Consider the following 16,364-nt stretch of genomic DNA (forward strand, 5'->3'; position numbering starts at 1 on the left):
GTCAGATCCTCGTCTCTTCCCTCAACATAAGACCCCTGTGAACACCACCACATGGAGCACCTCCAGGAGTTAAGCCCAACTACAATATTTAGTCACATCACAACACTGAAGCACCTCTAGGGGCTTGATAAGCATCAAGGGTTGAATGCTGTACCAGGCAGACCAAGGAGAGAATTTCCTCTGCACCTATCCTCAGCAGCTCAAGCCTCAACCAATTCCCCCATGGAAAACAAGGTATGACCTGTCACTGACAGAAGTAAACTGTCTGGGTCACTGATGGAGATGTCACTTCCACTCATCTCAGCAGTGACAGGGCACCTGTAATGTGCCCTAGGACACTGCAGATGCCAGTGCATCTCTTTTGGGACACTGCTGATGAACACCAGGGCCTGCTGTAGCACCACCTGTGTCCCAAGCACCAGTGGGATGCCTCTAGCAGTTGCTGATAAAGAAGAGGTGGATGCCAGTGCACTGGTCAGGTGCCAGCCTTGTCTTCACAAAACCATCCAAAATGTAAGCTGCCACTCCTCAGGAGTTATTTAAGGACAGGCTGTCACAGGTTTATTAGAACCTTATCAGCTCCTGAATGCAGAGGGATTATAACTCTAGGTAAGCTTGCCTCTGATAGATTTCCAATTGAAATGGCAGTTTTAAATGACTCTTTTATTTATAAAGACAAATATAACATGGTCTACCTGCTCAAGGATTTCACAGATGTAGGGATGCCAAGCTGCTGAGAAAACACTCCTCTGGTCCATCAGCAGTAATCCCTCACTCATCCAGCTCCAGGTTCTGACCCCAGGGCTGCCCAGCCAAACCCATTTGTCATCTGCACTGCCCGTGCCTTTCCTGGGGTGGGCACTTCCAGCAGAACCAATGCCCAGAGGCACAGAACAACTGAGAGGGACCTTTGGACATGGTGTGACACTGAGGGTGACCTGTGACATGCACTGCTTAATCAGTGCCAAACCAGGACCTCAGAGATGCTCAGAGTCCTCCCAAATAATCCAGGCTACAGACTGGCCCATGTCCCAGTACAAACTGGATCTCCTGGCCTCCTCCCAGTACAGAATCGCAGCTGCAGCTCAAAGCACCTCAGCCTGATGCCTGTCACAGACATCTTTTTTAAAAAATCCTTTGCTTAGTATTTTTCCTCCCGAGAAGCTGCGAGGCCTCAGGAACAAAATGTAAACAATGGTTATCTGCTGCTGTGGAATGCAACAGGTGCATCTGGGATTGGTCTCATGTGGTTGTTTCTAATTAATGGCCAATCACAGCCAGCTGGCTCAGACTCCCTGTCCGAGCCACAAGCCTTTATCATTCTTTCTTTTTCTATTCTTAGCCAGTCTTCTGATGAAATCCTTTCTTCTATTCTTTTAGTATAGTTTTAATATAATATAATAATAAAATAATAAATCAGCCTTCTGAAACATGGAGTCAGATCCTCATGTCTTCCCTCATCCTAAGACCCCTGTGAACACCGTCACAGATGCCTGCAGAGAGTGATTCATTTACTGGTTTTTGGGGTTTTCTGAGCCCTGTGCTCACTGTAACACCATCAAGGTACTCTGGAACCAAGAGACTTGTGACTGGAAATCATATCAAGAGGAGAATCAGACAGACAGATAATACAATCTCCTCCTACAGCTTTTGGCCAGATTTTTGAGTTTCAGATTGTGAAGCAGTCACTAAGGGCTGTTCCAGCACCAATCTGTCCCACAATGACAATCCCAGGACTGAGGTGCTGTGAGACACTGCAGTCAGCAGGATCAGCAGGATGAGCTGGACATCTCCTCACAACTGAAGACATCCTTAAGGGCTTCATGAAGCACAAAACTTTCTACTTTGAGCCTGGAGCAGAAATCTGGGACCAGATGCTCTCTCCAAGCAGCTGCTGGATCAAGAATAAACTCCACAATAAGCACTGCCCTGCAGATCTCCAGTATAGAGAATTATGGTCCTTCATCCTGCAATGCTCTGGGTTAACTGTTGTTAAAATAAGAGCAAAATAAGGACTAGAGGACTGTACTGGTTTCTCAGACTAGATAAAAGAGAGGTTTTTCATCCCTGCAGCTCTTTCAGCCCTACAAAACAAGCCACAAAATCACCTGGAGACAAAGGTGGTTGGACCAGGTGATCTCCAGAGGTGCCCTCAAATGCTTCTGGTGCTAACACAGAGCAGAGCACAGACCTGCCACTACCACAGGATTCTTAGAACCTTATCAGCTGCTGAATCCAGAGAGATTATAACTCTAGGTAAGCTTGTCTCTGATAGATTTCCAATTGAAATGGCAGTTTTATATGGCTCTTTTATTTATAAAGACAAATATAATATGGTCTTGCTCAGCTGAGGATTGCTCTACTTGCTCAACCACAAAATTTCTCCCCAAAATGGTAAGATTTTACTTTCAGTTCTCCAGGGAGCCTCTGAAAACGAAAAGAGGGAACGTGTCCAACACCCCCAGGGCTCAGAGGGAGCACATACATGTTTGAAAGAGGTGTGGGGAGCAGCACTGGCTCCTGTTTCCTCCAGGAATTCGTCCCAGTTGAAGTCTGCATCCTCAATGCTGGAGCCCTCATCTGTTCAAGAGAAGAAAAAAAAAATAAATTAAAAAAAATGAGAGAAAGAAAAGCAGCCTAAAACACAGCCAAAGAAGGCAAAAGTTGTGTCAAAGAGTTCAGGGTGAGAATAGCAACCAGTATAAACATCAACAGAAGGGAAAACAGAAAGCCTGCTTTAAGGATCTGTGTTTTGACCAGCCCTTGCTATGAATTCAGCAGACTCTGGGCTTTTAGCAGCCAACACTGAGACCAGAAATGACTCTGCTTCCATGGCAGTGGGGGCACAAAGCTGTCACACACTGCAAGAGGCACTTGGGCTCTTTTATTTTGCATGTGGTGACTCCCAGGCTGTGAGGGATGTGGCTGCCTGCCCACCCTCACTGGTGCAATGTCCTTGTGCCCTCACAGTGCTCCCCAGCCCTGGTGGTGCCCCAGGGATAAATTACAGGATGTTTCTGTTGGCTGAGCTGTGTGTACACCAAACACCAACCCTTGGGGCGAGTGAGACCCATTCTCACTCCTGCCACCCCTTCTTCTCTTTCCTCAGCATCACTGCTCCCATAAATCTCAGATAAACCCCTTTTACAAGCTACAGCTGCTTTCCCCAAACCTCACCAGGCCCCTGCTACCTTCTTATCCCTGCTCCCCTTCACATTTGGGGCTCTGTGTCCCCTCTCCCCCATCCACACCCCACAGCAAGGGCTGGACACGACCACTTTTTATTTTCTTCCTTTATAACCACACTGAGGCACAGCCAAGGCCGCAAAACCATCTCTGAAACTCACCCAGCAATAATTAAAAATAAATCTTCTTTCACTTCCAGAAAATCAGCCAAATCTGATTGTTTTCATTTTGTTCCCAAGCAATCTTGCAAGCCCAGTTTCATCCCCAGAGCAAAAATATTTACAGTCTGGCAATGAGCTCTTTGCAATAAGCATTTATCAGGCAAACTCTGCAAGACCCTTTACCTGCCCCAGCATTCATCAGCGTGGCCATGATGTAATTAAAGTGACTCATGACAAACTGAATTAAGAACCCTCCCCAGACAGTTTTATGAAGAAAAAGGCTAGGTTAATTTATTGCAATTATTGCTACAGGTCTCCAGTTTCCACGACCAGAGAAAATGATGTTGTGCAAGGGGAAATTTCTCATTATTAAAAGGGGAAGACACAGTTTTTATTTGCTGCCTGTGGCACCAAACCCATGTAGGTGAGGGAGAAAAAAGGGGAAAAGAGAGTTTTTGAGAGGGTAAAGATCTGTCTGGGAGTTCAAAGCTGAGCTGTCAACACTATTAAACATTTGCATGCTGCTGCATCAAGTCTGACTCCTTGCCCTAAACTCAAATCATCTTCTTAAATATGGAGATGCAAACCAACTTTTACTCCAGTGATAAAGAGGCTGCCAGATGACTCTCCAACACAGCAAGAAATAACCCAACTGCATGATTACAACCCAAAAATAGACAAATTCATGGCAGAATAAAGAATGGGCTTTGTTTTGTTTTTTTTTTGCAATCACTGCAAAAACCTCCCGGCTCAGAAGCTGGCTCTGCTTGAGATATCTGACCCAGAATGAGGGGTTTGTTCAGCCTTGACTGAATGATAAGCCACAACTTAACCACAAGGTAGGAGCTTGGTGGAACAATTCTGTATCATGCAGGCAGGCAATTTAGATGAACAGGGATATTTTTCAGCCTTCATGCCTGCAACCCTGCAGAGTTAATGTTACTGAGAAGAGCTGCGTGCAGAGATTGCAAAGGCTGAGCCTCTAAAACCAAGTCCATCAGGAGATGGGCAGATATGATTATCCATTCCAGGCTTAAAATTGCTAAAACAACTTTTTACCCTGAGCACAACCCACCAAAGGTCAGAAGCACCTGATATGAAAACTTGAAGAGCATCATCCCCTGTGCCTCATCTCTCCCTGCTACCTGTGTCTGTGGGGCTGGGATGGGCTGTTCCAACAATCCCAAGGGCATCTCCACCTCAGGACATGGCCAGGACACCTGGAACAGGCTGCCCAGGGCAGTGGTGGAGTCACCATCAGATTTAAAATTCACAGGGATGTGGCACTTGGGGACATGGCTCAGGGTGTGCTCTTGGCAGTGTGGGGGGAATGGCTGGACCCAAAGTTCTCGGAGGTTTCTTCCAACCTAAATAATTCTGTGATTCTGTGACCTCCAGGTCAGCTCTCTGCTCTCCTGGTCAGGCACTTCCATGTCAGAGCATTTCCCTTTCCCTCAGATCTGTGTAACGTCAGTTTTTATTCCTGTTTTTGCTCTAAATTCCTGTGTGAGTCTCTCCTTTAGCACATATCTCCTTTTCTCCAGCCTTCCTCAGCAGCCTTACAGCAAAGATTCATTCCACAGAGGTTTTCAGTCAGTTCAGTGCATCATCCCCAGACCTTGCAAGGAGCAAAGTCTTCAGGCAGCTCAGAGTCCTCTCCAGAATTTGGAAAAAGGCTTTTAACAAATATAAAGAGATGCTCGTTATGGATGCATCAAGTCCTTCACAACCTTATTAACCCCGACTGTCACAGGGTTAATATGAAAAATCCTTTCCTTAGGATTTTTCCTCCTGAGAAGCTGAGAGGCCTCAGGAACAAAATGTAATCAATGGTTATCTGCTGCTGTGGAATGCAACAGGAGGATTGTGACCATGTTCACAGGGGTCTTATGTTGAGGGAAGAGATGAGGATCTGACTCCATGTTTCAGAAGGCTGATTTATTATTTTATGATATATATTACATTAAAACTATACTAAAAGAATAGAAGAAAAGTTTTCATCTCAGAAGGGTAGCTAAGCTAAGAATAGGAAAGAAAGAATAACAAAGGTTTGTGGCTTGGACAGAGAGCCGAGCCAGCTGACTGTGACTGGCCATTAATTAGAAACATCCAAGATGGGGCAATCAAAGATCCATCCACCTGTTGCATTCCACAGCAGCAGATAACCATTGTTTACATTTTGTTCCTGAGGCCTCTCAGCTTCTCAGGAGGAAAAATCCTAAGGAAAGGGTTTTTTTATAAAAGTTGTCTGCGACAGTGGATCTTTGGCCCATGTTGTTTCTAATTAATGGCCAATCACAGTCCAGCTGGCTCAGGCAGAGAGTCCGAGACACAAATCTTTGTTATTCATTCTTTCTTTTTCTATTCTTAGCTAGTCTTCTGATGAAATCCTTTCTTCTGTTCTTTTAGTATAGTTGTAATGTAGTATATATCATAAAATAATAAATCAGCCTCCTGAAACATGGAGTCAGATCCTCATCTCTTCCCTCACCCTCAGACCCCTGTGAACACCACCACACCTGACCTGCTCTGCCACAGAGACTCTCACTGGAAGGTTATTTCACATCCTGCCCAGCAAAACTCACCCCACCACCTGTTTAACAAAATACCACCCAGATCTCTCCTTTCCAAACCCAAATAAAGAGGCTTTATAAGGCCCAGAGGCAAGGCAGAGTGAGAGCTGCAGCCTTCCCTCGCTGTCAGCTCATTCCTCTCTGACACATCACCAGCCTGGCTCCTCCACCATGCTTTATCTGCAGACTTTATCAGGAAATTACTTTTACAAGGTCTGTAAAAATAATGTCAGAGTACTCATTTATCACAGCATCACTGGTTTATTTTGCTTCATTTCACCACAAGGGATTCTGAAGGGACTGTATGTTTTCTAAAATGGTTTTTCAATGGACTTGGTTCCCTGCTGGAATTCTGGCAGAGCAGACACAGGGATGGGACCAGCCCAAAGGACCCAACACCACCCACAGGGCTGCACACCAATCTCCTCATCCATCACAAAAAAACCCAACTGCTGAGGAGCACAGGACACCCTGAAAGGTGATAAATCTGCCATTAAACCTGTTTTACATACCAGCTCCCTTTCCAATTATTGGCACTTAGGTCCAGAGCTTTTTCTTAATGAAAGAGTCAAGGCTGGCTGCTTTACAATACGGTGATGTATAAACAAGCCCAGGATGACAAATAAAATCAACAAGTCATTATCTGAGAGCCTCCAATGGCTTTAAAGTGCTCATGCATTGACATTATAAAAATGCAACTGCTCCAGCTGTTAACAGCCCTGTGGAACGTTCAGCTATGGAAAAGAAAAGGGATAAAAGACCCAAACCCTTTGGCACCAGAAACACTGATTTTTTAATTTTTTTTCCCCTCAGGCTTCACTGTAGGAGAAAGTATTTAAGGCAAATTGCTTAGACATCTTATTTATAGCACCTAGATACACATACATGACTTTTTGAGTGAACAGAGCACTGAAATGCTCCCACAACAGGTGTGGGGAGACACACAGACACCTGATCAACCACAAACCTCTGGCACAGCCTTGGGAAAGCCATCAAAATCCTTATCCCCACCAAAATTTAGGCATTGCAGGCCAGTTCTCCTCATTCCCAAAAAAACGTCTATGGTTGGCCAACTGAATCTCACCTTAGAGATTCCTATCTCTCAAAATAGATAAAAATAGATAAAAGTAGATAAAAGTAGATAAAAATAGATCCAGTGGGGACCAGACCAACCCAGATGTGTCCACTCTGGAAATCCAAGGATCTGGTGTCCAAGGAAATAGGAAAATCACTGAGCTGCTACAAGATGTGAGGAAACTGAAGGCTGAGTGCCCAAATTTCTGACCTGCTGAGGGAGAAGCAGGGAAAAGCTTGGCTTCAGAAAGAAAGTAGGTTAGGTCTAGCCATAATGTACTTTTCCATCATATGACACAGTCTCCTCCTGCTTTGGCTGGATGTGGGAAGCTAAAGCACCTGATTCCATCAAAAATCACCAGAATGAAGCATTTACTTTTCTGCTTCATAGAACACCCAAATTTAGCACAGCAGATCCTCATACCTTCAGGAGCCCATCCCAGAGCATTACAAAGCATCCAGTCATGAGCACAAGGACAATATGGGACCAGCTCTGCTCTCCTCAGTGTTTGTGAAACTTTCTCACCTGAAGCACTCCAAAAAATAGTGAAGGAAATGAGGGGAAAGGTCAAAACAAAGGACAAATGCTGTAAATTTATCTACATCCACTGTTCTGGAGTGGATGTAGATTGTTATTGGGATTAGGCTGATTAAGAAGGAGGTTTGGACTGTGTTTGTAATTGAGTTGGGGGTGTTCTTGACGTTGTTGGATAGAAGTGGAAACAGGATATTTTCTGAATGTTTGTTCTGTCTCTCTTTACCACGAAATTTCAACAGGATACAAAATGGAGGGGAAGCTGGGAGAACACAATATGCTGCCTTGGGAAAGGTTTTCCATGGCTGTTTGTTTAAATTTTGAATAGCTGATACTGCAAATGAGGTCCAGAAGAGGAAAAACTTTTATTGCCCATCAATCACAGGACACAGTCCAATCCTAAGACCCAAAAAAGGGCTTGGAGCTGTACAACCATTCCCAATACCTCCCTGGCTCCCAGATCTACCTGCAAGGAGCTGCAGCAGTGAGGAGTGTGGCAGCTCACCTGTGGAAACCCAGGGCACTGGGAATATTTCTGTCTGCTCTGGGATGCCCTGACCCCCAGGGCAGCTCTGACTCTGACCCTCATCCATGGAGAAAGTTTCCCAGACTTCAAGATAGACTGGAATCCACAAAAGTGTGCAATACATTATAGAGAGCAGTGTAGGTGTATTTCTTGGTGAGAAATTGAGGTTTTGGGATTTTTAGTGTGTTGTGGATGGAAGCAAGATGGAGGGCACAGGGTGTCACCCTGGGTTTCTTCTTCATGCTGCTTGTTCCTCCTTCTCCATGGGTTTGGGTGGCATTTTGTAATTGGGCAGAAAAGTCCCCATTGCAGCTCTTTGGGATCAGTTATTGGGTTAAAAGGGGAAATAATCCAGGTGTCAGTTCTTAATTGGACAGTTTACTCTTAAAAGCCCTTGTAACAAGAGATTGTTGGCCATTTTGTGCCTTCTACTGAAAAGCTGCTGAACTCTCAGTAGTGAGACTGTTTTACTGAATAAGAAATAATAAACACCTGAGTGTGAACATGAACTGCCATCTCAAGTGCCTTCAATCCAGACACAGAGACACCCACAACTGGGACCCCACACTCACCTGAATCAAAGTGCTCCCCATCACCATTGGCTGGGCTGGGATCCTGCTCTGGGGAGAGCTGCTGGGTCTCTCTCATGCTGGCAATGAAGGATGCCCTGGTCTCCATGGCTCAGAGGAACAGGCTTGGCCTTCCTAATTCATCCTGCAGCAAGGACAAGCTACAAGGAAAATTTTGAAAAAAAGCAATGAGTGATTTATGGTACACCAACCCATTCCCTCAGCCTTTCCCCACTCTTTTCACATCACCCCATCTTGATACAGTTGGAATGAAAGATCTCAGAGGTCTTTTACAACCTAAATAATTCTGTGACCCTCTAATGGTGCCCCTTCCATCCTGCTCTTGTTTCCAGCCTGAAGCTGGGGTTGGATGAAAACCACAACTAAGGACCTTAGTGGCAATAATATCATACGAGCAACAGCAAAATTAATGACAAGAGAGAAGATAATAAGGTAATAAACAGCATCCAGAGGCTTCACACCTCAAGGTTCCCTCCAGCTCACCAACAGAGAGAGAAGGATGAGCCCACAAGGCAGCACAACCCATGCTAAAAAAAAATCTCCACCATCTTCCAGCCATTTCAGCCCTTGACTTCCAGCATTTTAATAACTAACACTATATCTCACTCCATAAATATTCAAACTTCCAAAGGGAGAAATCTGTGATAATGAAACAGAGGAAACACTGAAGCGAAAATACTCATGAGAAAGAGACTGAAGTAACTCTAGAAAATAAAACTGAGCATGCAAAGTGCAGACACCTTCATGTAATAGTGCTGGCTATTTATTGAGTGAGGACTGAGCTAAGGTAACTGTACCAGTTTTAACATGCAGGGCAGGAAATAGTAGCTTATTTTAAATTGGGCTGTGTTAGCAGAAGAGTTTCTTCTAGCAGGAGTGACCACAGTAAACTCAAAGTGGAGTAAAAACACACAGACATGAAAAGCAGTATGAGGAAGGGCACAATGCTCAGATCTTGCATGAGACTAAATGAGAACTGTATTTCCAGCCACACCAGACAAGCAACACCCCAGGATACACCTTTAGGAGCAGATTAAAAACAACTCCAGAGTGAGCTTTTCAGTAAAACTCCAAGATGCTGATGAATTACGAGGTGTCAAAGGAGAACTGAAAAAGAGAAAGCAGAGCTGGGGTTATGGGCACAGAGGGAAGCAGCTATTCACACAAGATATGCTAAAGCCAAGCCAGGCAGCAGGGAAGGTGTGTGGCCAGAATATCTGATGGGGAGAATTGGTCCTGCTTATTTTATTAGAGGAGCCTCCAAACCCTGCATGACAAGAGAGGACTGTGCCAAATGCTCTGCAAAATGTGTGACTAAAAGTGGGAAAGAAGTTTACAGCCACAGGCCAGGCAAAGCAGGATGTAATAAGATTGTAAAAATAGATGGGATTTTTTCAACTTTTACTACTCTGGAGGCATATTCTAGAAGACTAGATATGATGGTTGTAAAATAGAAAGGAGGAGAGTGTTCTGCTGTGGATTTCTCACTCCCAGTTTTTAAGGCACCTCCTGTGGCAATTTAAAAGAAGAAATGGACCTGTGTGAGCAGTTATATCAGAACTGAAAAAGATGAGGAGCATGTCAAGTGTCTGATATCCATCAGCTGGACCATGGTGGGAATGTCTGCTGGAGCTGCAATTAAAACCTGCAAAAACCATGGCTGTTTCACAAAAAAACCACTGGTGAAAGCAAATTACCAAGGCAGGTGATTCAACCCCCACCAAAGGTTGTTCAGGCAAAGTTAGAAATTTTTGTTCCCCACCCCAAAGGAATCTGCTAATGAAAGAAAAAAAGGAGTATTTTAAAAAATGAAGATCATAACCCAGCTCAGAGCAATATGGTTGTTGGTGTCCTCACAGAGTGCTCAGCAAATCTGAAATACTCCCCAAATATGACCCTTTTCCCACTGCCACTGCACTACATCTTTATTCTTTGTTGACATGAGACTTGCTAATGACTTAAGTGTATTATAGACTCCAATATTAGAGTGCAGCTAACCTCTGAACATACACATCACTCATCCCCAGTGTATATTAAGTTTCAATTAACCATGAAACTAGAAGCAGTCAGTTTACTGAAAGTCAAAAAAAAAAACCCACTTCTCCTTTGATAGAGACACTTCCGTAAATATCATTAATAATAAATTAGCTAAGTATCAGGACTTTACATCAAGCTTGTTAAATGTCAGAGGAGGGGAGATGCCAGCTGAAGCTAAACCTTGGGGGGATGTGGCTGTTTTAATTTTTGCCAGGGACCAGACAAGGATTGAAGATAGTCTGGGTCTAACAAAAAAAAATTCAAAGAATGGAGAGAAAAAGAGGCTTCAATTTAAACACAACAAATCCATCATCTTAAAGAGAGCTCAGGGTTAACAATATAAATACCAAGAAGAAACATAATCCTCTCAGTATTGTAGTTAAATCTTGTGATGCTTCTATGATGCTGATAAAACAGAGTTATGAGCTGACAAAAAGCTGAAGGTGCCCAATCAGACAACAACAGTATTTGCCTTTTTTTTTTTTTTTTTTTTTACACAGCCCAAATCTGCCACCAGAGCCATGGGAGGGACTCAAACCCCTGGATCATGGAATTTGCCATCAGAAATGGAAAGTGGATGGGCAAATCAGCAGGAACCTGCCCAAGGTGTCAGCAACACAACTGGGACCCATCCTCAGTGGCCCCATGTGGGACTGGGCTTTGAGCCCACTTGAATTAAAAGGGGGAAATACAGAATCTCTGAGGCACATTCAGCAACGTCATCAACATTTTTGGGGTTTTAAACTCTATTTTTATGTGTTTTTTGCTTAAGCTATGGACAATTTACTGGTTTTGAAATGTCATGTTGAGAGCATCCATGTCCCAAGGAAACTGGATCTATTAGAGGCCATTACTTGGTTTATTTTGGGAATAACAAGTTTACCAGTTATGGCAGGAGAGCACTTCAGTATTTTCCCAACAGCATGTGACAACAAGACCAAACTCTTATGCAAACACCAGCCTCAAAACAGCACTGAGCTTTAGTGTTGGTATTACTAACTAGCAAAGAAAGCTGACACAGGGTATTAATTTTTCACTTCTTATTAATTGCTGCTAATTAACACTTCAAACAGAGTCCCCAGCCATCCTGTTAACAGTAGCACAAAACATTACACCAGCAGCACACACCACTGCACTCCCAGTGAAATCCACTGTAAACCAAATCAAGGTTTGCTGGGAACAAGGTGATGGGAAACAGCACCAAAAGAGGCTCAAGGTGACATTACACCAGGCAGGAGCACAAAGGAAAAATCCTACAAAATGCATTTGAATGAGCAGGGAGGGGGAAATTCCCTGGTTTCAGATCCCTTGCTCATTGTTTCTGCACAGTGGTGGCTCAGACTGAGCCGATTCTTCCCCCCACGCAGCTCCCATTCCCTTGGTATTTAATTCAGATCCAGGCTCTTAACTCACAGGCAGGAAAAGGCAGGCAACATAATGAAGAATCTCTTTTATTTCCTCCTTCCCACGGCTGTCAGTCTCAGCCCTGCCCTGTCATCTGTATCAATATTGGCTCTTTGTACAAGCACAGCATTGGCTTCCTCACACCATTTTACACTTCTCGTCTCCTGTCAGCTCCATCCTGGTTTTCTTCCTTTGGAGTGATCATCTGTAGGGAGAGGTTTCTTACCCACACACAAATCCAGCACCCCTAGGGCTCCTCCTTAAAACTACTCCTGAAAAACTCATTTTCTCCCTCCAATGCATGCTTGGTTAATCGGGATTGACACAAGAAGAAAGGAAAGATGCTGAATCCCTGAAACCTCTAGCCTGAAGAGTGAACCAGGTGTGCCAATGCAATGCTGAGTCCTGAATGATGGAGAAATAAATTTCATTGCTTTCCCAGTGATCTGGGACTGATTCTGGCCCCTCCAAAACCCAGCAAGAGGCACTGACTGGAGATGGTCCCAACCTCGCAGCACGGCGACACCTGAGAGTGGCAGCAGGGTCAGGGAATTACAGAATGTCCTGAGTCGGAAAGGACCTACCAGAACCATCAAAGTCCAGCTCCTGGCCCTGCAGAAGACAACCCCAACAATCCTACCACGTGCCTGAGTGTTGTCCAAACACTCTACGGTCTCTGTCAGGCTTGGTGTTGTGACCATGTCCTAGGGTGATGTTATGATGCTTGTATCCTCATTTGTGTGTTCTGTTTATGTTGGATATTGTGTTCTGTGCCTTCAAGACTGGCTCTGAACAGCGAATGTTTTGTTTTGGTTTTGTTATCAGCTGCTCCACCACGGCTGGAGAGACACAGATGGGGCAGTACATGGTGCTGCTTCTGCTTTTTTCTGGGCTTTTTGCTTTGCTCTTGCTTCTGCTCATTAGTTAGTTTAGCTAAACAGCCCAAATTTCTTCCTGGACTGTTTCTCCTTTCCTTTTATTGGACCTTCTCAAACCTGCTCTGGACTGGGCCCTGGGAACACTGAGAGTTTGCACCCTGTGGCCCAGCGGGGCCTACTCTGGGCAGCAGCCATCCCCAGCACAGGAGGGACTGAAAACAGAGCGACCACCCCCAGAGAGACTTTCTGATTTTGTCATCTTTTTCAGAGCAGTGAAAGAGTGGTGTCACCTGGTATTGTTCACTCTGTGTGCTGGGGGGTGCTGTGCCTGTTAAATAAACAGATCCTTTCCACTTCTCTCTGAGGAATCCTTCCTGACCCAGCTGGGAGCAGGGGCCGTGTGGGTTTGCTTTCTGGAGGGCTCCCTTTGGAGGTTTTCTCCCAAATTTGCCCTAAACCAGGACAGACCAATTCCCTGGGGAGTCTGTTCCAGTGCTCAATCTCTGTCATGGGCGTATTTTCTGAAACATCCTTTGCTAGGATTTTTTCTCCTGAGAAGCTGAGAAGCCTCAGAGGAAAAGAAAAACAATGATTATCTGCTGCTGTGGAATGCAACAGGTGCATCTTTGATTGGTCCATGTGAGTTGTTTCTACTTGATGACCAATTGCAGGTCCAGCTGTGTTGGGACTGAGCAGTCACAAGACTTTATCATTCTTTTCCATGCCTTTCTTTTCCTTCCGATGAAACCTTTTCTTCTATTCTTTTAGTACAGTTTTAGTATACTAAATATATATAATTTTATTTTAATATATCATAAAATATATCATTTTATTTCAATATAATATATAATAAATATATATATAATTTTTATATATTTTATAATATACAATTATAATTTTATATAATTATATAATATATAATTTTAATAATTAATAATAAATCAACTTTCTGAAACATAGACTTAAGATTCTCATCTCTTCCCTCATCCTGGGACCATCACCACAAACCATCCTCTGGAGGAAGAACCTTTTCCAAATACCCAGCCTAAACCAAGCCAAGAGAAATCACATCCAAAGGATGACTGCCTTAATTTCAGACACCTGCAATTCCGATGAGATGAACAACCCTCAGGGGGTTCCTGCTCTTGCACAGCACCTGCTAATGTTTTAAATACCCAAATTTCCCAGCAGACAAGCTGCATCAGTCACAGGATGGTTTGGGTTGGAAGAGGCCATAAAGATCACCTGGTTCCAGCCCTGGTGCCATGGGCAGGGACACCTTCCAGTGAAGGGAGATGCTCAGATTCCAGGTGGTCCTGGTGCTGTTTGTGGAGCAGGATGAAGGAGATCTCATCCCTGTGGGACATGATCCAGGGGTTTTTTTATTATTTATCTGAGAGCTCCCCTCGCCCAAATGTTTTCACTTATATCAACTGACAATTTCTCTTTCATATTGAAGACCCCACAGGATTTTAATAAGGGAAATTTACTGTTTGAACAGCTCTGTGTTGCACTCTGGGGTGGAAGAAACAAATCCCATGTACTCTGGAGAACCAGGAATGTTCACAATATTCAAATACATAAAAAACAGCTGAATGGGGAAAGAACATAATCTGTTTTCCATGTTCTTCGTGGATTGAAGAAAGCAGCTTGGTTGAAACTGCAGGGAAGGGACAAGATTTGGGCAAGAGAAGAAATCACTTATCATGAATTTGGTGAAGAAGTGGGATACACTGTGGGAAGGGCACAGAGCTCTGCTTTTTGGAGGAGTTAGGATGTTAATTAACTCTTAGTAGAGTTAATCCTGCCCTGGGTTAAGGGATGATCAGTCCAAGTCCCCTCAGTCCCCCTGCTCCAGCCACTCACTCATCCTTCTGCTCTTGAAGTCAGCATTTGTGCAGCAGAGAAAATAAATTAGCAGGGAAAACATGTAAAAATGGGAGGGAAAACATGGAGGGAAAACATGTAAAAACAGGAAATTATGGAACCACCAGAGCAGGGATGGTCTGGATTGTCCATCTCAAAGTCAGAGAAGAAAAGGAACCAAACTTCTCTGAAAAAGGGATTGTGCAAGGTGGTGGCAGCCTCTGTAACTCAGCTGGTCCCTGCTCTCCTCTCTCCTTGCACTGGTGCCAAAAGTTTCACACTTCTGATGCCAACAGAGACAAACCTGTTCCACAAAGCAATTTTCTCTACCTGGCACACTCCTGAGTGCAGGATACACACAGAGATAAATGGTAGTAAGATAAGATAACAGAAAGTAAAATGAACCTAATTAGGGACTGTTAACTTGTTTACAGCAACAAGCCCTGCAGTATTAAAAGAGAGAGAGAGAGATGACAGGCAGACACCGAGGCTTGGGTACACATTACCCTCTTAACTGTCCTGTGTGTGAATAACACCTAAGGACCTAGAGATGGACTTCAAGCCAAAACCTGCCACAAACTTCTCTGAGGATTAGATCAGACCTCAAAAATTAAAGCACTTTTTCATTCAATTTTCCTTTTCCTGAGTGAGCTGGACATTTTATAAGCAGGGGCAAGGGGGCACTGCTGCCCCACCTGTACTCCTGCCACTAGCCCTGGTTACCCTGGACATGCCCACCTTCAGCACCCCACAAAGCATGTCTCCCAAGGACAGGGAGGCCACCACACACTAATCATTCCTGTTTCCAGCTGTTCTGTCACCTCACAGGTGTTTGCACCTCCTTCATGACTCAACAGCCAATTTCCATGATGTTGCCCCTCACTTTGGTAAAGCATTTCTACCCGTGCTAAGCACCCAACATAAATGGAAACATGGCATATTTAAATTTGGGCATCTTCTAAAGCTCTCAGCTGAAGCAGGACTGTGAAGAAGACTGGGACAGTGTCCTTGATACCCTTTATTACAGGAAAAAGAACTGCAAGGAAGAAGCACAGCAACAACCATGTAAAACATTCTGTCCTCTCCCACCTCTCTTTCATGATTTTCATTGAAATCATGAAGCCTTTGAGACAAAGCATGTCTCCCAACAAGAGGGAGGTTACCATACACTAATCCTTCCTGTTTCCAGCTGTTCTGTCACCTCACAGGTGTCTGCACCTCCTTCATGACTCAACAGGCAATTTCCATGATGTTGCCCCCCACTTTGGTAGAGCACTTCTACCCATGCTAAGCACCCAACATACACCAACTACTTGGAAATGTGGCATATTTAAATCTGGACATCTTCTAAATCTCTCAGGTGAAGCAAGGCTGTGAAGAAGACTGGGAGAATGTCCTTGATAACAGGAAAATGCCCTTTATAACAGGAAAAAGAAACTGCAAGGAAGAAGCGCAGCAACAACCATGTGCAACACTCTGTCCTCTCCCTCCTCTGTGTTTGAAACTGAGCTGAAACCAGGAAGAATTTGAGATG

General features: G+C 44.2%; 1 protein-coding gene across 1 annotated transcript in view; it reads right to left on the bottom strand.

Annotated features, from left to right (window-relative positions):
- Window positions 1–16,364, bottom strand: part of SFMBT2 (Scm like with four mbt domains 2) — a 116,341-nt gene that overhangs the window by 93,764 nt on the left and 6,213 nt on the right. Inside the window, exons 2-3 of the mRNA XM_063153687.1 lie at window positions 8,628–8,785; window positions 2,486–2,580 (exon numbers count right to left, since the gene is read on the bottom strand). Of these exons, the coding sequence (XP_063009757.1) occupies window positions 2,486–2,580; window positions 8,628–8,733 (201 nt within the window). The 5' untranslated portion in view covers window positions 8,734–8,785. The remainder of the gene's footprint in view (window positions 1–2,485; window positions 2,581–8,627; window positions 8,786–16,364) is intronic.

This window comes from Melospiza melodia, chromosome 4 (assembly GCF_035770615.1).
Source record: "Melospiza melodia melodia isolate bMelMel2 chromosome 4, bMelMel2.pri, whole genome shotgun sequence".
NCBI classification, from domain to species: Eukaryota; Metazoa; Chordata; class Aves; order Passeriformes; family Passerellidae; genus Melospiza; species Melospiza melodia.